The 21,423-nt window shown below is 36.4% G+C and overlaps 2 protein-coding genes across 4 annotated transcripts; both read right to left on the bottom strand.

Annotated features, from left to right (window-relative positions):
- Positions 1 to 735: 735 nt before the first annotated feature.
- On the bottom strand, positions 736 to 8,163 carry gnb3a (guanine nucleotide binding protein (G protein), beta polypeptide 3a). Of its 3 annotated transcripts, none has more exons than XM_052577674.1 (9): positions 8,003 to 8,163; positions 6,051 to 6,196; positions 5,780 to 5,922; positions 4,907 to 4,970; positions 3,865 to 4,027; positions 3,714 to 3,780; positions 3,421 to 3,622; positions 1,542 to 1,758; positions 741 to 1,419 (listed from the first exon to the last, which is right to left on the bottom strand). In XM_052577674.1, the coding sequence occupies exons 2-9, from the start codon at positions 6,105 to 6,107 to the stop codon at positions 1,313 to 1,315; spliced, it is 1,020 nt and encodes a 339-aa protein (XP_052433634.1). In that variant the 5' UTR covers positions 6,108 to 6,196; positions 8,003 to 8,163; the 3' UTR covers positions 741 to 1,312. The 3 variants fall into 3 exon arrangements, with proteins under 3 accessions (XP_052433636.1, XP_052433634.1, XP_052433633.1); XM_052577673.1 differs by lacking the exon at positions 8,003 to 8,163 and adding an exon at positions 6,824 to 6,920 and having other exon boundaries at positions 742 to 1,419; XM_052577676.1 differs by lacking the exon at positions 8,003 to 8,163 and having other exon boundaries at positions 736 to 1,419; positions 6,051 to 6,122.
- A 3,348-nt stretch (positions 8,164 to 11,511) lies between these two features.
- Positions 11,512 to 21,095, bottom strand: p3h3 (prolyl 3-hydroxylase 3). Its single transcript, XM_052577540.1, has 16 exons — positions 20,748 to 21,095; positions 20,299 to 20,483; positions 20,035 to 20,193; positions 18,165 to 18,351; positions 17,880 to 18,011; positions 15,751 to 15,893; positions 15,481 to 15,570; positions 15,311 to 15,363; positions 15,145 to 15,224; positions 13,851 to 13,978; positions 13,627 to 13,722; positions 13,381 to 13,531; positions 13,161 to 13,278; positions 12,665 to 12,740; positions 11,983 to 12,123; positions 11,512 to 11,913 (listed from the first exon to the last, which is right to left on the bottom strand). The coding sequence occupies exons 1-16, from the start codon at positions 21,034 to 21,036 to the stop codon at positions 11,746 to 11,748; spliced, it is 2,196 nt and encodes a 731-aa protein (XP_052433500.1). The 5' UTR covers positions 21,037 to 21,095; the 3' UTR covers positions 11,512 to 11,745.
- Between the last annotated feature and the right edge of the window lie 328 nt (positions 21,096 to 21,423).

Below are 21,423 nucleotides of genomic sequence, written 5' to 3' on the forward strand. Positions count from 1 at the left end.
AAAGCATTTATTATGTTAAACTCTGATGCCCACATTTATGAAAAAAAAAAAGGCGTTGTTACTAATTTAAATGAACTATTTTGTAACATCAGAACGTTTCTCCGATATCGATTTGCTACTGTTCAGAAGTCTGGGGTTGGTTTGTTTGTATTTGAAAGAAGTCTCTTGTGCTTGCCGAGGCTGCATTTATTTGATCGAAAAATACAGTAAAAGCAGTGAAATATTATTACAATTTTAAAATGACTGTTTTCCAATTGAAGAGATCCTAAAATTTAATTGCGAGTAAAGCTGAATTTTCAGCATCATTACACCAGCATTTAGTCCCACTCAATAGTCTAATGTATGTGGAAAACTGCTTCATATTTTTGTTAACTTTTTTTTTTTTTCTTCCAGAATTGTTTTATGAATTGAAAGTTAAATATAATGGCATTTATTTAAAAATAAAATTATTTTATAACATTTACTGTCGCAATTTTAAATGATGCTTTCTTGCTAAATAAAACTAATTATTACCTTCTGGAGGAAAACTGACCCCAAGCTTTAGAATGGTGGTGTGTATGTACATTGTGGCACATTCACATTTGTTTTCAATTTCATAAGAGATGAGAGATAAAAAAGAAATCAGGCAGCTTTGTTTTTTTTGTTTTTTTTTTATTGGCCTGTATAAGCAGAAAAAACATGACACTATCAAGACACTATCAATGCTCTATCAAAAAAAAAAAAAAAGTATCTTAACACTAAACTTAAAAAGAAGCTTCAATCAGACAGTCTCACTAAAACTTGTTTAATCTATAATTTGTAAACCACATTTTATAAAAGTGAAAATATTCCGTTAAGTCATTATATTTGATCTTGCACAACTATTTTGGCAACCTCTGTCATGTAGGTAGCATGATAGCACAGGATGCCTTTAGATTTCAGTAAGCTTAATCCAACTAGTGTTGAAAGTCTTATTTCATATGCTATTATTAATGATATGCTGTGACACCCATGTGTTAAAGACCCTATCCAAAAATTACCTCACGAATCACCAAATAGGAAATGGCTTTGTAAATGCCCACGTTTGCAGTTAGCAGTCCCTGAAAAACAGGTTTTCTGCTATTGCATGATTTCTTTGACAAGATTATTCTACAGGTCAGCCCATCTCTAAATGAGGTTTTCTTATTCACAATCTTTCTGGTTGTGGCGGCACAACAAACATATCGCTTTCCCTCCCTACTTATACAACTATATCCCACGGTTTCAATTGTCCCCTTTATATTTTACCCTGTCTTTGACATATTCTATGTTTGCCTCTGTTTGAGAAAGAGCCTTAGTTCCAGATCTTCAGAAAGCTATCCCATGATCCTGTGCAGCAGGCCATCCCATCAGGTGTCACGCCAATACAGCTCACTCTGTTGTCATGACCGGACAACACTCCTGTAAAAGACAAACACTATTTTATTATAGTAAATATACAGATATTTTTGCTACTAATATGCTTTATGGTTCTCCTGAGGTTGACATCCATCCTTGGATCTCTTTCCGGTGATGTGACGTACCGACTCTCTCCGCCTTCAGCGAGTCCCAGATGTTGCAGTTGAAGTCGTCGTACCCAGCGAGGATGAGTCTTCCAGAGAGGGAGGGAGCGAGGGAGGTCACGCCACACATGATGCCGGAGTCCTGGTACGTGATGAGCTCCTGGTCTGAACGCAGGTCGTACAGCTTGCAGGAAGCATCGTCTGAACCGGTGATCACTGCATTGCCATTGGGGAAAAACTGAAAGGTGACACAGAGAGAAAAATGCATGCATTTATTATAATGCAGTTGAAGTCAAAAGTTCACATGTACCTTGCAGAATCTGCAAAATGTCAATTATTCACTTAAAAGATGTTTACATATAGTCCACAAGACAAAATAATAGTTGAATTTATAAAAATGAAACGTTTAAAAGTTGACATAGTTTAGATTTTTATTTTTTGTGGTAGTTGTTCATGAGTCCTTGTTTGTCCTGAACAGTTCGCACAACAGGTTCCACAAATTCTTTGGTTTTCCAGTATTTTTGTGTATTTTAACCCTTTCTAACAATGACTGTATGGTTTCGAAATCCATCTTTTCACACTGAGTACAACTGAGTGACTCGTAGGCAACCATTACTGAAGGTTCAAACACTCACCGATGCTTCAGAAGGAAAAACCATGCATTAAGAGCCAGGGGTAAAAACTTCTGAACAGAATGAAGATGTGTACATTATTCTTATTTGCCTGAATATCTTTTTTTTTTGCACTGCCCTTCACAAGCTAAAGAAGATACTAACATCTCTGATCATCAAATTCAAAAGGTCTTAACCCCCGGCTCTTAATAAATAGCTTCTGCTTCCTTTCCTTGTCCTTTTGCTAAAATAATGAACATTATAGCAAAACCTGCTGCCACTGTAAGTGTGTGCTGTGTGGATGCTTCAAGCTGTTCTCAGTGGTTGTTAGTGTATCGCTGTGTGGTTTCTAGGTTATTCTTAGTGGCTGCTTTCTGATCCATGTTCAGAGACTTTAGAATATTTCTGGTCCCTAAAGATTGCTGGGGTTCCTTTCTCAGTCCTTAGGACTTTTTGCTAATTCTCTTGCTGTAAAACAGTGCAGTATAATTACATAATGTACAAGTTAATTACATTAAGGCAGTGGTTTTCATCCGGGGCCGGGGCTCACTAGGGGACCTCGTAAAACTTTCAAGGGGGCTTCAAAATAGCTTAAAGAAAAAAAAGACTAAAACAACTAAAAATCACCACTTCGACAAGTTTTTTTTTTCTTTATAGAACCAGTTATGTTAAGTAATAAAATTACATTAATTTTATAATAAACTAATACAAATGTATAACTAAAACTATTAAAAGTATGTAATTATTAAAACTAATAAAAATGAAAAATGTTAAATAATAAAAAATAATTCAGAAATAATATACAAAATGAATAATAGATGACAAATTTACTAATAACTGAAATAAAAATGCTTTATTTTAATACATTCAAATGACAAACTAAAAGAAAAAGCTAAATAGACATATTTCATATCTAGTAAAAATGACAAAAGCACATGACAATATTAGTAAAACAAATATATATATTAAAAACTGTCAAATTAAAAAAACTAATTGAAAAAAAATAAATATTATAAAAGTTGTATTAATAATCCTCAACAACAGTGCTCTATGGGCATTTTTATAATCTATGTACATCCTTGGTTTTGTTTTGCCAAATGTTTTTAGTAGTAAGAAATGTTTAGAATTTTTAGAAAATGTTTAGAAAAAGGTAAGAACCATTGGCTTAGGATTTCAAATCCTGATGAGTAAATAATAGTATATTAAAGTCTTAGCAAGCCCATTTCATTAAAAAAAAGTAAGTAATCAATATTGCTGTGGTTATGGATTTAAAAACTGATCATTCTTACCCCTATGGCATTAATGTCACTCTCATGGCCTCCAAAGGTCTGTCTGCACTGGCCATCACGGATGTCCCACAGTTTAGCCGTGAAGTCACATGCCCCTGAGATGAAGGTGTTGAAGTCAGGGGCCACACCCAGAGACATACAGTCACCCAGATGTCCCGCAAACACGGTCTTCTGCGATCCTGTCTCAATGTCCCACAGAACACTGGAAACAGGTCAGGGGTTACGTTGTTATAACTGTTACATTTTCTTTGCTATTTTAGTCTATAGCTATCAGAAGTCTAAAGCAAATGTACCAGGTGCAGTCTCCAGAGCTGGTGATGATCTCATTGTCATTCAGGAAGCGGCAGCAGGACAGGTAACCTGATCAACACAAGACCCATGCACAGTCAAAACAGAGCTGCAGCTAGCTGATGTGAAGTCTTTCATGGGTTCCCATACGCTCACCTGTGTGTGCTGCGAGCTCACGCATGACCTTCACGTTGCCGTCTTTGCCCTTCAGGTTATAGATGGAGCACATGTTGTCAAGTCCTCCACACGCCACCATGTTTCCTGAAGGTGCGTACGCACATGTCATCACCCACGAGGACTTCAGTGGGATCGCATGCACCTAGACAACGATCAGAGAGGATGAGTAATTAATATTCTACAGATCGAGGTTTATTGGTGAATGCTAATATATCCATTGAGCCTTATTCGTGAATAAGCTTTAGTAAATATGAATAATTGGTGTGTAAAATTGTCTGCAGTGAAAAGGAAAGTGTGGCTGTTTTGAATCACGTTTGTTCATGAATTAAATACATTTTCTCATTGTTAATTAACTTGTTAACTCATTAATTCTGTTATTATGCTAAATAGTGCTATCAGAATGCAGTATCATCTGTTTGCCTTACAGAACACAAAACGTTTTGGATGTTTAACACACCGTTTACATGTTTTTTGGAGCAGGTGTACACGTTTTTTCATTTCAAATAACATTTGGAAAATATGAACACTTTCATGAACAGTAAAATAATTAAATAAAATGTATTTATTTGATTTACTTCTGATACTTGCAGGAATTGTCTTATTGTATGATTATGTGCCTTATACTGTGAGATATGAAATCACAAATGAAAGATTATAAAGTTAGCTAGATAGATCGCTAACTAGATCGCAATAGCACTAAATAAAATCAAATTGACCTTGGTTTATGATTAAATATGTGGCTTAAGCAGCTTCTATAACCTATGAGAGCTGAAACTGTCTCAGTCCTGCTTTTGTGCTTCATGTCATTTAAATACATCTCCTCTCTCCTGCACACAATGTGACCACTGGCAGGTACTGATTTTCTTAATAGCATTCACCAGAAACGATTTGCATTTAAATGTGCGTGACAGCAGCTCCAAGTTACAGCATCAGATTCTGTCATTTGTCATTTGTAACAACAGATAACGATAGGCTCAATCAATGATTTTTGGCCTTTTTTTAAGACCAGACTCTTCTGTACCTTGTTGGTGGTGTAGCTGTCCCATACAATCAGTTTACCGTCCTGAGATGCACTGACACACAGTCTGAGAGAAATATCAGAAAAGAAACATCAGGTTAGAAAATAAATGTGTTGGATTATTTCAGTATTCTTTATATACTGTAATACTATTTCTTAACATGTTGAATTAGAATTAATTTTATATTTCCATTTTATATTTTATTTTAATTTTAGTATTTTTATGCGCTTTTATCATTTTTATCAGTTTTTTCAATGTTTATATTTTTAGTTCAGTTTAGTAATTTTACTTAGTACTAAAATTGTATTACAAGTTTTCAAAGTTGAACTGTAACTAAAAATCGAATATTTACATTTTATTTGAATGCCTAAAACTAGTGAAGAAGGTTTCTGACATCACCAAGGTTACAGGTTTGCATTTTAAAAGGACGTATGAATACTAAAATCGTAGGATTTTACAAGCTATATATTAAATATAAATCACTTAATTATTATACTTATTAATACTTATGACCTGGACCAAATGTAAAAATAAAGCTATGAAAATACTTTTTTAAGTGGTTAATCCAGTGTTCATCTCAAGTGAATTTACTTCAACACACACACACTCTCTCTCTAAACACATATGCAAAACATCTAATCCCTTTCCAACCTCCTTTCATTAAACTGAAAGTTTTTTTGGTGCAGAAATCAAATTTCTTAATCAGATTCAGACTTGCATCATTAATACAGCTTACTATTGTATCCATGTACAAATATCTGTTTACATAATCATTCATTTCACTTCTCTTTGCCCAAATACAGTGCATTGTGTGTATTTGTATATACTTGCAGAACAGAATGTATTGCTTTTATTTGCATATAGATATAGTTTACTTTGAGTCTCCCCAGTGCACGGCATAGATTTTGGACAGATGTCCTCTCAATGTCTTCCTGGTCTTTAGCTGGACACGTCCCACAACAGCTGTCCCGGCCACATGATCCTGCAGCGTGAGGTCCTGCACTGCTTTACGAGCCGCCTGTAGAGCACAGAACATACACACAACTGAAATATCAGCGGATCTAGGACTGAGAATCAGTCGGTGATATTCTGTAGCATCTTCACAGATGTTTGTGCAGGTGTATCAGACATGTTCTTGACACTAACAGTAATCTCATCCTTCAGGCTCTCCGCCTCCTTTCGCAGTTGTTCCATTTCACCCATGGCAACGGTAGTCAGGCACGGTCACCCACAGATACAGACAGGAAGTGAGGTCAGTAGAGCCAAGAGAATGCTGGGGGGGGGAAACTCTCCTGAAAATGAATATACATTGCATTGTTACATCAATCATGACGATGCAATTTCCTTTACTGCTTGTGGCATGAGCTCATTGTTGTTGCTTTCACTGTAATGTATATTCAGCTCCGTCGCTCAACATCTATTTGCAATTCAAACTCCCTTCAACCTGGTTTGCAAATCCTTACAAATTAGGATGCATGCAAAATTTCACTCATACCACCACCACAAACATACAAGTGCATAATGAGTCAGAGTCGCACTAGAAACTACTTCATCAAATGCCATGTAATCAGATATTACATACATAGATGGTTTAGTTCATAAATACTTTAGATACATCTACAGCACTTTAGGTTTTGGGTACTGCTCCAATAAGAATGATTATTGTGACTATTTACAGCGGCTTTCATAAAAAAACAATGAGCAAAACTAAAGTCATTCGATTTTCTGTTAAAAACATTCCTGATATTATTGACGATGCTTGACTTTCTCAATACAGTCATCTATAGTGATTTTTGCCCTTCGTTATGGATGGTTCACCCCAGTTTGCTTGAATAATTACAGTGCTGTCGTTTGCCGTAACGAAAAGCTTTTTTAAAGTAAATATTGAGTTATTCTTAAGTCTGAAAATCATGTCTTACCTTACGACGGAAGATTAATGTAGGCTATTTCCTTTTGTTGAATTGTTTACTGAATCTTTGTGTCTCTCCAGAGCTCTCATGACCAAATGACTTTTGCCTAAAATTTGTTTGAGAGGAGAGAGCGAGAGAGCAAAGGGTGTGGATGGGAGAGAGGTGGACCAGTGGGAGGTCCTGTAATGGGCATCGAAAAATAGCCCTGTTCTGGAACTCAAGGTGACCCTCATATACCTGGAATTTTGGTATTTGTCATCAGTGTTGAGTTAAAGGGCAAGATAATGTTATTGTCAACAAGACCATGAGCACTCAATGCCATAACCAGAACGAGACTAATGAGAGAGAGAAAGAGAGAGAGAGAGAGAGAGAGAAACAGGGATGCAAGAGAGAGTGAGTTTAAATCCTCAACACTGCTGAGATTTTAAGGGAGGCCTTTTGAATCAAATCTGCTCTCATCCGATTATTGACTGCTCTTTGCATCTGGATAAGAGCTAGAGTAGAGATGGGGAGGGGGATAGAGGGATAGAAACGAAGAGAGAGAGAAAGAGAGAGATGGGAATGGGTGTGAAAGTGTGGCCTGTAGCCATCGTCTGAATCGGAGTTTTCGGCAAATGACTTTGTTTAAAGAACAGTCTGCCCTTGTATCATCAAGTCATTTCCAAACCTTTTATGGTTAAAAAGTCCTATAACTATTAATTTAGAACCAAAAAATAATTCATTATAATCGGATTAATAATTAGGACATTTATAATTATACAAATATATATGTGCACCTCTTTAAACATGAATCCAAATGTAGAGAAACACTACACAATGCATTTTTTATCCAATATCTTGTATCTTCTGATATATTGAAAGCCTTTATTCTACCTAAAATAAAAAGTCAAGTGTTGCCACAGCTCCAAAACGAACCATTTTTTTTTTTTTTTTTTTTTTTTTTTTTTTTTTTTTTTTTTACAGATTTAAGTCATAAAACTGACTGACATATATTTTATGGTTCGGTTCTGATCTAAAGTGAAGTGGTTTATTATCATAATCTTTCCTTTGCCATGTTTGTAAGTAAGAACTAAATCGATAGCAATGTATAAAAGACCAAAACTACAAGGCTTATAAACGTCATCACTTGTTGACCATGTTCTATTCTGCAATAAAAAAAATAACAACCACAAAACCTTCTTCACTTACCTGTTCCTCCGGGACGTTTCTCCACTCTATTTGTATTTCTTATTCCTTTTCAACTCTCTGTCCACTTGCCTTTTTCTCGGGACAATGTTCATTCAGGTTTTCTGCTTTACGCACCTTCTGATCCCTCTCTCTCTCTCTCTCTCTCTGTAAACTCTGTGATGCTTTTGTGATGGGCAGATGAGGATTGGAGGGGATGAAGTGAGATCAGGGCTGAAAGGATCAAGCCTGGGATGGAGAGAGCGAGAGGGAGGGAAATCTGTTAGGAGAGGAGAGAACAGAGAGTAAACGACAAGAGAACTAAATAGTGGAGAGAATCAGGTCATGGGGTCACGTGACAGAAAGACAGGTGTGAAGGGCCAGGTGAGGGAGAAGACGGGACACATTTCATTTTATATAAAAAAAGAAAAGATTCCAAGATGATGCTTATCCATCCATTTTCTCTTGAAATAAATAACAAATTGAAAATGTTGGCTAAAAGTTGAAGTTTTCTATGAATAGTGCTCAGTTGAATGGTTTAAGGCTCTTTTACGGACTGCAAAACATATAAAGATAAAGTTATTGATCTAAATTTCCGAAGCCTGATCCTAAAGATCTGCACTGATGATACATCCATAAACTTTAAACGTAGATGTCCTTGAAAACCAAAACTTTTTAAAATGAGGGTCATATTAGTCATGAATGAGCAGGCAGAACATCCACAAGATTCTGGAGCAAAGCTGAGGACAGTAAATAATGGACTGGAGAGACATTTCTATGTAAGGAATGATGAGCGGTTTCAGATCACTGGGAGCTGGTGTTGCGTACCTCGGAAACTTTCAAAATGAGCAATATTTATACTTTGAGATGAGTGGAAGGCTTTGTGATTCAGCTACAGTGTGATACACACAAGGACCGCTAAGTTTCATTCTAAAAGAGTGTGAACACTGTTGTAACAAAACATAACACATCATTCAGGAACAGAAATGTGTGAGGACCAGGAGGGAATTTTGTGCAACAAAAGAGCCTGTGAACGTTTAAGGCTTTGCTTAAATCATTTTTAGTGTCCTGATTTAGAACTGACAAACTATCATTATCATAAATATAACTCGTCCTCCCCCACCTCGCCGAACCAGACAAAACATCACAGCATGGTGGATAAAATCAGCACCCGATTTAGCAAGGAGGGGGAACAACGCGACCCATGGGTGAAAAGGATTATATTCTATTAGAACAAAAGGGAGTGGTTTACTTTTGCATGGATGAACACCGAGGAAAGGTTCAGTGTCATGTAAAAAGCCCTTTATTGTAATGTATAGTCAAGATGTGTTCATTTATATAGGATTGTCTATGTGTATGAGGGGGGATATGGTTTTGCCTGTGTTATGGGACGCAAATGATCAATCAACACTATCTAAAGAGAAAATGGCTTAATAAACATGCTATGTATTGCCTTAGTGAAAATGAAAAAAGTTTCTTAGGTAGGAGAAAGAAAATATCATTAATGCCATATAGAAGTTAAAGGAAAGTACTGACTGTACTGTTTGTGTGTTAAATTATACGTTCTTACATATTAGTTTGATTTTATGTATATTTCAATATTTATTTTTAATTTTATACAACATTTAGTTACTGTCCTGTAAATTTAATTGGTCCAGAGGCATGCCAATCTTAAAAAAAAAGTATTAAACCATCCATGTATTTCTGATGTGAATACTATAAGAATTCAGACATACTCTTCACGCCAAGTGTTTTTCAGGTTTCATTTAGTATGGAAATGTTTAGTACACAGATCCAATATCACTTTTCTTTTCCCCTCTCTATGACTGTATGTTTCAGTCCGTCACACTGTGATTGACGTTGACTTGATCTGTTATGAAAACATTATCACATTGCAATGGCAAATCATGCACATTTATTATTAATCTACATGAGTATTCATTTATTCATGTACATCTAAATAAAATGCCATTGTTCAGTGGTTTAAAAACAATCAGAGCATGAAAGCATCCTAGAGCAGCACTGGCTAAAAATGGACACACTGTGAAAAACCTGCTGCAGTGTGATCACATTGAGAAATCCAGGTTAAGCAAACGCCTCACTCTAAAGAAGCCATGCAAACATGTATGAGAGCGGCCCATCGACTGCTACATTATCGCTATTAATATCCACACTCTTCAGCACTGGACAAAATCCTGCGCACAACATGTGTCGTGTAATGTTATGTTACCATGAGGGAGAAAGAGATTATTCGGTGATAGTCAAACATTGATGGAAACAGGTCAGAAGGGTCTTAGTCATTTACCTAAGAGGTACAGTACATCCATACATCTGCTCGGCTCTTAAACTGTTTTCCAGGCCTGCTGAGTATCAAATGCATAGGATGGTATTAACACCTTATGAACCATTAGCCATTCTATCCTCTATTTTACAGCGCAGTGTAGATTAATTCAAGTACAGAGGATCAATGGCCAGTGTAAGACAGACAGGAGTCCGATTTTTGGTGCATTAGAGGAGGGTGAGTGGTGTTAGGGTTTGGGTTTAATGGAAGGGGTGTTGTGTTGAGATGGGCAGTCGAGGTATGAATGATTACACGATTTCTTGCTTGGATTATTATTCCATACTCTAAATGGGAGATTTGTAAGCTTCATAAACAAATGCACTCATTTATGAGGGATTATCTGTAATCTCGCTCTCCATCTCTTTCCCTCCCTCCCGCCCTCTTTTTCTCTCTTTTCCATCAGTGCTAATGTACCGCAGGACGTCAACACCTCCCCTCCTCCCTCTGTCCTCTCACTTGTTGTCTAGATGTATTAAACACTTGCACCTTCTGTCTTTTTTTGTTGCAGTTTTGATTCTGAGAAACAGTAATTAATGAATGATAAATTAAAGGTGCGCAGTACCTTGCTGATCGTTTTGACAGTGGTCTTGGATCTATATTGACACCTAGTGGTGAGGATGCAGTATGAAAAAAGAGAGGCATGCATTAATTCAAATGACACTGATTTAAAATTTACTGATCTTATGTGAATGTGAAAAGTCGCCACACTTGAGTTTGTTATTTCTTCATTGGATCAGATTTGAATTTTTTTTTTGGTATGATATGATTTACTCATCAATGGTCCCCTGCAGTGAATGGGTGAGTCCACACAGCTGATAAAAACATCACAGCAGAAGCAACGAAACATCTTAATGATTCATTTATTACCAACACGTTTTGTGATGTTTTATCAGCTTTTTAAACTCTCATTCTGACAGCACCCATTTATGCTAAAATTTCCAAATCTATTCCAATGAAGAAACTCCTCTTAATCCCCTATGGCCTTAGTAAATTGTCAGCAATTTTTTTTTTTTTTTTTTGTGGGGTGAACTCTGCCTTTATGGGACAACATTTTATTTAATGTAAAAAATGTATTTAAAAAACATTTATTTTCAATATACAAAAAAAAAAAAAAAATTTAATGAGGGAAATTTTTCGATAATAAATACTAATTAAAAAATAAAAAGAATAAATAATTCTTTGAACTACAAAATTTGCCCATTCACTGCTTCTTTATTTATTTTTGAATTATATTTAACCAAAACAAAAACAGACATACTGAAACAAATGCACAAATACATGCACACACTCTCATACTTATAGAGACATGACCATGTGAAACATTCTTGGATAAATATAAACTAGTGTCCATGAAGAGTCAGTGAATAATCAGGCATTTGATGTCCATGGATGTCTCTTTGCTGATTGGCTCATTCATCTGTCTTTCTTACAGTTCATCCCGCCTGCCTGTCACTCTTTCTCTCTCTTTGCTTCTTTCTTTGCCTTGGCTTCGTCCACTGCGGGCAGTTTTTACAGCGCTCTCGCCATCACCCTTCTCCTCTTTTACTACACTCTTTCCATTGGCGGCCCATAATTCTTCAGCTTCCTCACGTTCCTAAGCACATTAGAGCACGTTAGAGCACATACATACACCACCTTTAAAGTTTCCATAACAGTTTCTCACCATATCTCTGTGGTGCTTTTCAGTGGTGAGCCAGAGAGCCAGTGCACATCGTCGACCCGCTGTGACTGCAGTAACACCGTGGGGATTGACAGGTCCTGATGTAAATCCAACCAGTCGCCCGCATTTTGGCTTAACACTTGCCTGGAAGAGAAAAAAAAGAGAGATACTGAGATATTGGTTCTCTATTACGAATCATGCATTTGCATGGAGTATAGCAAATCATGGTTCAACAATAACATTTGTATTAAAATTCATTCTAAATGCAAAAACAAAACAAAAACATGCAAAAACTATACTCTGGGTGGCCTGGGTGTTAAAATTTAATTTTATACATACAGTAGATATTTAATATTTCAAAGGCAATAAAAGGATAGAAGCTGTGCAGAAATGGCTAACCTCAGCCATAGTTTAGGATATTTATTAATATTACTCCAGATTGATTCATATAATATATTATATATAAGTCTAAATTCATAAATATTAGAATGCTGTGACTTAGGCTAAAAGAAAATCTCTTTCAAATAAGAAAAAAATCCATTCGGTTACTAGCGAGAGTATTGTTATTCAGGAGATTTTATTACATCCTTTTGTATTCTATTAGAAGTAGCTTTGACAGAGAAACCTATAAACATGGATCTAAATGAATGAAAAACATTAGAGAATAGTGGGACATGAATCTTACAGTGATTGTTTTGGCATCTCGATCAGTGAAAAAGAATTCACCTCCTTCAAAATCATCATTCAGGTAAAGAACTGCACTGCAAGGGCAACAGGATACAGATCATCACAGTGTGTGCACAACACAAAAAACACATCATTTATGTCAGTCATTTGTAGGATTTTACAGATAAACGTGTGTCCTTTCTATTCAGATGAGGCTCACTGTAGAATATGCTGGATTCACAAAAATCAGCACCTCATATTACCAATGTTGCATAATTATTCCCAACAGAATTCATTTTTAAAAGTAGCGTTATATATATATTTAAAAATATTTCCAGCAGAGATTGACGCCAATTATTAACCTGTGTGATGTTTACTAATTTTGTAAGAAGTCCTATTCTGAATTTTGCCACACATAACCTGAATCTTGAATCTTATGAATCAAACGAGAAAAAAAAAAAATTTCCTATTTCTTCCTAGTGAATATTCTTTGTGTTTACAGCTATCATGTGCACCTGAGATCTCGGTGAGTGAAAGCAGGAGCTTCTCTCCAGCACTGTCTGGTTTCTGGCTCCAGGATGCAGTTATCCACATGAACTGGGTGAGAAAGGTCTGAACGCCCCTCCTGATGTCCTTCATACACAGAGTCATATATTCACCAAGTAAACCGTTAACCCTCTTAATAATGTGTGTTTATGTGTGAATGACTGTTCCTGTTAGAGCAGTAATGTGTACCTGGGATGGCGGAGCGGCACACTAAGTGTGTGTAAGCAAAGTAGAGAACCGAGTGACTTCTGAAGTACGAGTCCATCAGAACTTTAACAGTCTCCCCGATCTTATGCAACAGCCTGGCATCTGATTGGTTAACCAGCCCATCTTGAGCCAACTGGAAAACAGATATTTTCTAGTGTATTATCTAGCGTATATGTGGTGAAAATGTCTTTAATTTTATAAATCATTCTAGAATGAGTAATACTTTACCTTAAGTGCTCTGAGAACAGTCAAACCCTCAAACTTCTCATGCGGCGTGTGAGGAGAGCGTCGCCCCCGGTAACCATCGCCCACTGATGCTGCAACCTATCATCAACACATGCAGGATGTGATTTGAGATTCCTGCAGCTGCTCTGTTTGTGGGCTGGTGGCATCACATTTATTGCAACAGGAATTCAAACGGCAGATATTTGGATGATTATTGAAAAGCTCACGCTAGCAAGCTGCATCACGCGATCACATTCGGACTGCGATAAAACTCCATCCAGAACCACACGGTTGGTGCCATTCAGCCCCTGATCATCCATAGTGATTGTTACACCAACCACAGGAACAGGACCACCTGAGTCAAAGAGACAGGGAGTGGAAAAGACATAAATGCATGATGAAGAAGAGAAGAAGATTGTACATATAAATGCTTTTTGTAAGTCTGTATACCGGTATTTTCGGACTATAAGTCACACCTAAGTATAAGTCGCATCAGTCCAAAAATACGTCATGATGAGGAAAAAAAAAACATACTGGTATATAAGTCGCACTGGACTATAAATCGCACTTATTTAGAACCAAGAACCAAGAGAAAACATTACCGTCTCCAGCCGCGAGAGGGCGCTCTATGTCTTCAGTGTAGACTACAGGAGCACTAAACAGCATAGAGCATTTCTATTGGTTAATTACTCTTGGTTCGTCAAGTTAATTTGGTTAAACAAGTCGCACCTGACTATAAGTCGCAGGACCAGCCAAACTATGAAAAAAAGTGCGACTTATAGTTCGGAAAATATTGTATAAATATATAGTAAGATAAGATATATATGCAGCAAGATTTGTAATGTTTTTGTTTTTTAAGAATTCTCTTCTGCTCGCCAAGCTTGCATTTATTCTTTCCAAGCAATAGCAGTAATATTGTGAAATATTTTTACTATATAAGATAGCTGCATTTTTTTTTTTGCACATATTTTAAAATGTAATTTATTCCTGTGGTCGAAGCTAAATTTTCAACATCATTACGCCAGTGTTTAGTGCGACAATATCCTTCTGAAATCATTCTAATATTCTGGTTTGCTGTTCAAGAAACATTTTTATAATTACTATTATCAGTATTTAAAACTGTTAAACACTACACATTTTTTTGGTTTCTTTGTTGAATAGAAAGATCCAAAATCAGCATTTATCTGCAATAAAAAGCTTTTGTAACATTATACACTTTACCATCTAAAGCTTAGAGTCAGTATAATTGATTTAAAGACATTTAAAATGTTACAAAAGATTAATATTAAAGATAAATAGCAAATCAGAATATTAGAATTATTTCTGAGGGATCGTGTGACTGGAGTAATGATGCTAAAAATAAATTAAATAAATGCAGGCATGTTGAGCAGAAGAGACTTCTTTAAAAAACATAAACATTCATACTGTTCAAAAACTTTTGACTAGTAGTGTATTTATAAACTGTACTGGTATATTAACACACACATTAGAGGACTGGATGGACAGAAACAGTGCTCGTACCTGCATAAAATCCACTCTCATCCACTTCTTCCACTTTCTCACCCTGCTTCAGTTTCTCAAGAAGTTTTTCTTTCTCTACTCTGAGAAGAAGAAAAGTTTGAATCTGCCAGGGAAAGTATTTCACCAATCCTTTTCTATATTGTTATTATCTATTTTCCTGTCTCACCTCCAGGTTTCTCGCAGAGATTCGGGCACAACGTCCTCAGGAGTCCACAGATCCTGAAGGGGACAGACAGTGAGACTGAGGCCTTTTTTGGCAAGTTTCAGAAAGGGGAACAAAGGGTGAGAGTTGAAAGACAAAAAAACATTAAAAAAAAACAACATAGAGGTATATACCGGGTCACTGAATTTATAGTCCAAGTTTGCCATCCCAAAGTACAGTAGTCTCTTCTCTTGCAAAGCTCTGCTGATATACTTGGCAATTTCCTTTGAGAAAAAAAGATAAACTGGTAATTTATAGTCTGTATTGATCTGGATCATTGACTCATCTATTCATCCGTCCATCTAACAGACGGACCCATCTATTAATGCAAATATTATTCTTTCTACCCATCTCCAATGTGTCATATATAGTTACTCTGCAAGTCAGTGCATCATATACTGTACCTGCATGGGGCCTGTTTCCTGAGCCTCTGTGTCGCCCTCTAGAGTCTGAGTGTAGAGCTCCAGATTACTGAGGAAGTCTGAATCTGTGGGGTAGAAGAGCAGCAAGGACCGCAGGGTCTCCACCGCCCCCTTCAGGTCACCAGCTGCGGGACACCAAAGACGAGTAACAATTAATAAATAGAGAAATAATAATAATCATTAAAAAAGCAAAACATTATATATTTTAGATGAAAAACTTAAACTTAAAAAATAATAATAATGAAAACCACAAATGTTACCTAACTGAACTAACTGAAAAAATACAAAGTTTGAAGTATTAAAATTACTAAAAGCAACACAGAAATAAAATTAATTCAAAGCTAAACAGAATTTATAAACATTTATAAAAATAACAAACACACATAAAAACTAAAATGTAAAATATTATTAAAGCCCCCCCCCCCCCCAAGTCAAAATTGTAGCCCCTAAAACTTGTCTTTGATCATCAAAATTACATATATATATATATATATATATATATATATATATATATATATATATATATATATATATATATATATATATATATATATATATAAAATTCTGCTTGTGAAAATAATATAAATGAAAGTAGCTTTAATGCAACTATACACCCTTGCTTCATTTACTATACACAGAGCTATGAAAACACAAATTAGAAGAAGAAAAACTGAGGATGAAAGAACCTCAGATACTTTGATCTCCTGAGAAACAGACAATACAAACATACACCGGCATCTTCGAGACACCCCACAGAGTGGAGGTGCAGGAAACACCCCTCTCACATATGTATCAGTTCCTCCTCATCCCCTTCCGTACCCATCCTCCCTCCACTCAGTTCACTGGTCAATAGTATAATGTTCTACATTAATGCAAGTGATATTTACAGTCATGTTTGTTATGATTTGAATTGTCTCAGGCCGACTGGTACAATGGTCTCAGTCTTACAAAAGTACACTAAAAGATAATACAGATCCAAAGAGTTAAGAGATATTTTGCTTACTGTAATGAGAGTGCCTTTTCCCAGGGTCTTCCATGTAACTTACCTTCTGTTCATATTGAGGTGTAAACTACCCCGGTCTGGGACCTGAGTTCATGCAAATTCTAATTGTTTGTACATGCCTCCATTTGGGGGATTTGGTTTTTATCTTGGTGTTGTATTTAAAGTTTGCAGCAAAAGGGTCAGGTCGCTTCTGTAGCCTGATGAGCCTAGATGAGAATGAAGTGTGTCCACACTCTCTATACTATGTATTTTTCTAAAAGTCAAGTATGCATCTTACTCTTAGATTAATCTTTGAGAATTTTAATTGTCTTGTATTGATCTGATATCTTTGAATTAGCTATGTAACTGGCATAATACATATTTACCGGACTGATGATAAATTGCTACATTTGATTTAATTCTGTTTTTATTTTATTGTATCATTGTTACCACATTTCCTGTATCAAGTTAGTAATGGAGGCATGACCATACCAAAGCTTCTATCAGGGAAAGTAATGCTGGTCAGCTTATATCTATAGTTATGGTCCTGACCTCTGACTAGAAATAACATTGCTTTATTCAAGTGTGCACAAATCTATGGGGGCTAATCAAAAGTAATTTTTGAATGAGCACACATAGGAGTGGCTGTCTAAAGTATTAGCCAATTACCTCTGTCTATAACAAAAACTGACGAGAATGTGACCGTAAGATACGCTAAGGCCAAAGCGATATTTTTGAGTGGCATGAGCACCCGAACGAATGAGTACAATAATATTAAAGAATAAATAGAATAATCAAATGTCAGAATAATAAGAAGAAATGTTCAAGCAACCAATAGATATGACAACCTAAATTTGAAGTCATATTAAAATAGAGTCAGATTAGAATTAAACTTAAATTGAATAACTTTGTGAGCAGAAAAGACTGAACACGCACGAAACCTTCAGCCATCATGGGCCAAGTGAGTGGACCTTACACAGGTATGGCTGTGAAATGGGGTTAGGCTGAGGAAAAGTTTTCAGTCAAAATTTTATTTTTTTGCTTTAACCCCTGATATCATTTATAAATATTCCAAATAATTTGTGACTTAACACTGGTAGGAAACATCAATGTCTCAATGACATCTGACCTTTGAACTGTGCAATATGTAGGTGCTCGAGTTGTAAGGGCAGGAAGTCCTCCAGAGCAGAGACTCTTCCAGGTCGCGTTGACACTAAGGTCACACACATCTGTTTACATGACAGCAATGAGAGAGAGAGGTCTGAAACAGAAACAGAAAAAGACTCAATTCACTGAACTGTTATATAATTGCCAAAATATACCATTAAAGGTGCAACAAGCTATTTAAACGGTTGTACTACTAATAGAAGCTGAAATAACTTGATAGACTTGGTAAATAAACATTCTTTTTCACCTGCAGCTCTCTCATAAACGCCCTGAACGGTGTCTGGCTCCTCCGGAATGACCCGGGACGCCATCACACATTGAGCTCTGCACTCTTCTGTCTGCTTGAGTGTCTCATTCACACACTCCTTCCACCTCTTCACTGCCTTCACCCAATCAGATGAGCTCTCTGCCAGAACAGCTGCATCGTACTTCTCCTATAAAATGAGAAACAATGATACAAAATTATGTGAAGATGGCAGAGTAACTAAGAACAGCGGTAAACAGGACAACTAATGCAGTTCATTTCAGAAGGAGTGAGAAAAAGAGACGAGTGAGGACGATGAGGTCTCGAGCAGGTATGTAATTCACAAAAGTTGACATTATCCAGACATCTATCTTAAAGACATAAGACAGCTCGGTCAGTGTGGGAAGAATCACCGAAATAATACTCTAAACAACAAAATCTAGATAACGATTATGATTCACAACAATGGAATTACACTGCCAGCAGACATGAGTTTGCACACTCAGCACATGGATTCAGTTAACTCATTATATCTTGTAGTGACATTTGCAACAGTGTTATTTTATCATGTATCATCATCTGTATCAAGATTTATTTTTATCCTCATACACTATTTTTCTTACGTACAAATTACATTCAAATAGGCAATGTTACATATCAACTGAAAATGTGTAGGCTGAAGCTTTATCTTATTTTTCCTACTTGTTTCATAGTAATTCTATTAAGCATCACTTCGGCTAATTTTAATATATACCAGACGCAAACACAGTTAAAGGGTTAGTTCACCCAGATAGCAAAATTATGTAATTAATAACTTACCCTCATGTCGTTTCAAACCTGTAAGACCTCCGTTTATCCTTGGAACACAGTTTAAGATATTTTAGATTTAGTCCGAGAGCTCTCAGTCCCTCCATTGAAGCTGTGTGTACGGTATACTGTCCATGTCCAGAAAGGTAAGAAAAACATCATCAAAGTAGTCCATGTGACATCAGAGGTTCAGTTAGAATTTGTTGAAGCATCGAATATACATTTTGGTCCAAAAATAGCAAAAACGACGACTTTATTCACCATTATCTTCTCTTCCGTGTCTGTTGTGAGAGAGAGTTCAAAACAAAGCAGTCTGGATATCCGGTTCGCGAACAAATCATTCAGTTCACCAAATCGAACTGAATCGTTTTAAACGGTTTGCACCTCTAATACGCATTAATCCACAAATGACTTAAGCGGTTAACTTTTTTAATATCGCTGACACTCCCTCTGAGTTCAAACAAACCAATATCCCGGAGTAATTCATTTACTCAAACAGTACACTGACTGAACTGCTGTGAAGAGAGAGATGAAGATGAACACCGAGCCGAGCCAGATAACGAACAATAGACTGACTCGTTCACATGGACAGTATACCGTACACACAGCTTCAATGGAGGGACTGAGAGCTCTCGGACTAAATCTAAAATATCTTAAACTGTGTTCCAAGCATAAACTGAGGTTTTACTGGTTTGAAACAACATGAGGGTAAGTTATTAATTACATCATTTTGCTATCTGGGTGAACTAACCCTTTAATTAAGCCTGTCATAAATAACTGAAAGTTCAATTTTTCATTAATTCTTGACATTTATTGTGTACCTCATATTCATTATTATACTATTTTAAACTAGCTTTCAATTTCAAAATGTTTAATTCTCATTTAAATTTTTGTTTCAATTTTAATTAATGTAATTTCTGTATTACTTTTTTATATTTCTTTTAAATGTATATTTCTTTTAGTTTTGTTAATTACAGTACTTTAACTTATTTATTTCAGTTAGTTGTTTTAGCTAACAATAAAAATGCTGTTTTGCAGACTGCAGATTGCCATCTGTCGAACTCACCCAGTGTAGCTCCTGCTCTCTCTCTCTGTCCAGGAAGGATTCTTCTTTCACTCCTAACAGTCTCCTGTACTTCTCAATGTTGTTCCTCATCTCCAGGTGACTCGGATTGGCAACAAAGAATGTGTGAGCAGCTGAAGCTGCTTTGGCCATTTTATCCAACTGTATAACAGAGGAAGAGGGAGCTTTAACAGGGTATGTTTACTCAGACATCTTCCAGGTGTGTTGCCTGATTTCATGTTTAAACACAGTGATTGGTCATTTTACCTTGTAGTAGGTGACTTGCAGGTAGTTATAAGGGTTGCGTGTTCCAAATTCATACTCAATGTCTGAAGATACTGGGAGCAGAACAGCAGGAGAGATGCTTTGACCCATACAGAACCTTACACACTCAGCTCGCACCTGGATCCAGTCTAGTATCCCCAGGTCCCAGAGAGTCAAATCCTCTTTGTCTACACACACACACACACACACACACATTAATTAAAATGTATTAACATGCACTAAACTTGATAAGTAATGGAAAATTCCAGCTTCTAGTTTACAAAGCATGTTTTGTATTTATACAAAACATGCTTTGTAAACTAGAAGCTGGAATTTTTTGCATTGTTGCATTAGTTGGACAAAGTAATGTACTATTGCTGTAAATGAATGAGTTACTCCAGGTCACTGAAACAAACGCACTTTTTGCAGCTGCACAAGAAGTTGGCAGTTACCTAGTTTGGAGATTTTGTCATCTCCTGCTGTTAAACAGTCGTGGTGACATTTTCGTCTGGTTTGAAGGAGCTTGTCTCGCGTGGAAATGGATTTCTCCAGGAACTCCGCTGCGCGCTCCCAATCCTCCCTAAAATACGCCCGAACCCCGCGGTAATAGAGCTCATCGTACGGAGCTGAGAGTCCAGAGGAGCTCTCTACAGATACTCCGCTGCCTGCAGTCATAAAGACATAGTTGAGCACGAAGAGGAGCGCCACGTATACAGAGCTTGTGTTTGAGTGTAGCGCCATAACGCAGGACCGCAGGGACTGTAGCTGGGATGTGAGGAGTAGAGAAGAGAAGAGGGAGGAGGTCCCACACACACACACACAGGAATGAGGGGAATACGTGCCTGGCAGCGAAACACATACAGCACGACAGAGGAAAACTAATGTGTCTGTTCGAGCACAAATTTGCTCGTACATCAAGTGAATGCATTATTTTGTAGTATTTTCTTACTTACTATATAATTAATTAGTAACTAAAACAAGATTTAAGTCATATGGTTAGAGACTTTAGCTTAATCTATAGTAATTCTCCTACATAAATAAATTAAAATATAATTTGAAGTATTAATTTTAATAACTAGATTTTAAAAAGTTTTTTTTTATAACTAATGCTTTTATGTTTAACTAATT

This window comes from Carassius gibelio, chromosome B16 (genome assembly GCF_023724105.1).
Source record: "Carassius gibelio isolate Cgi1373 ecotype wild population from Czech Republic chromosome B16, carGib1.2-hapl.c, whole genome shotgun sequence".
Classification (NCBI taxonomy): Eukaryota; Metazoa; Chordata; class Actinopteri; order Cypriniformes; family Cyprinidae; genus Carassius; species Carassius gibelio.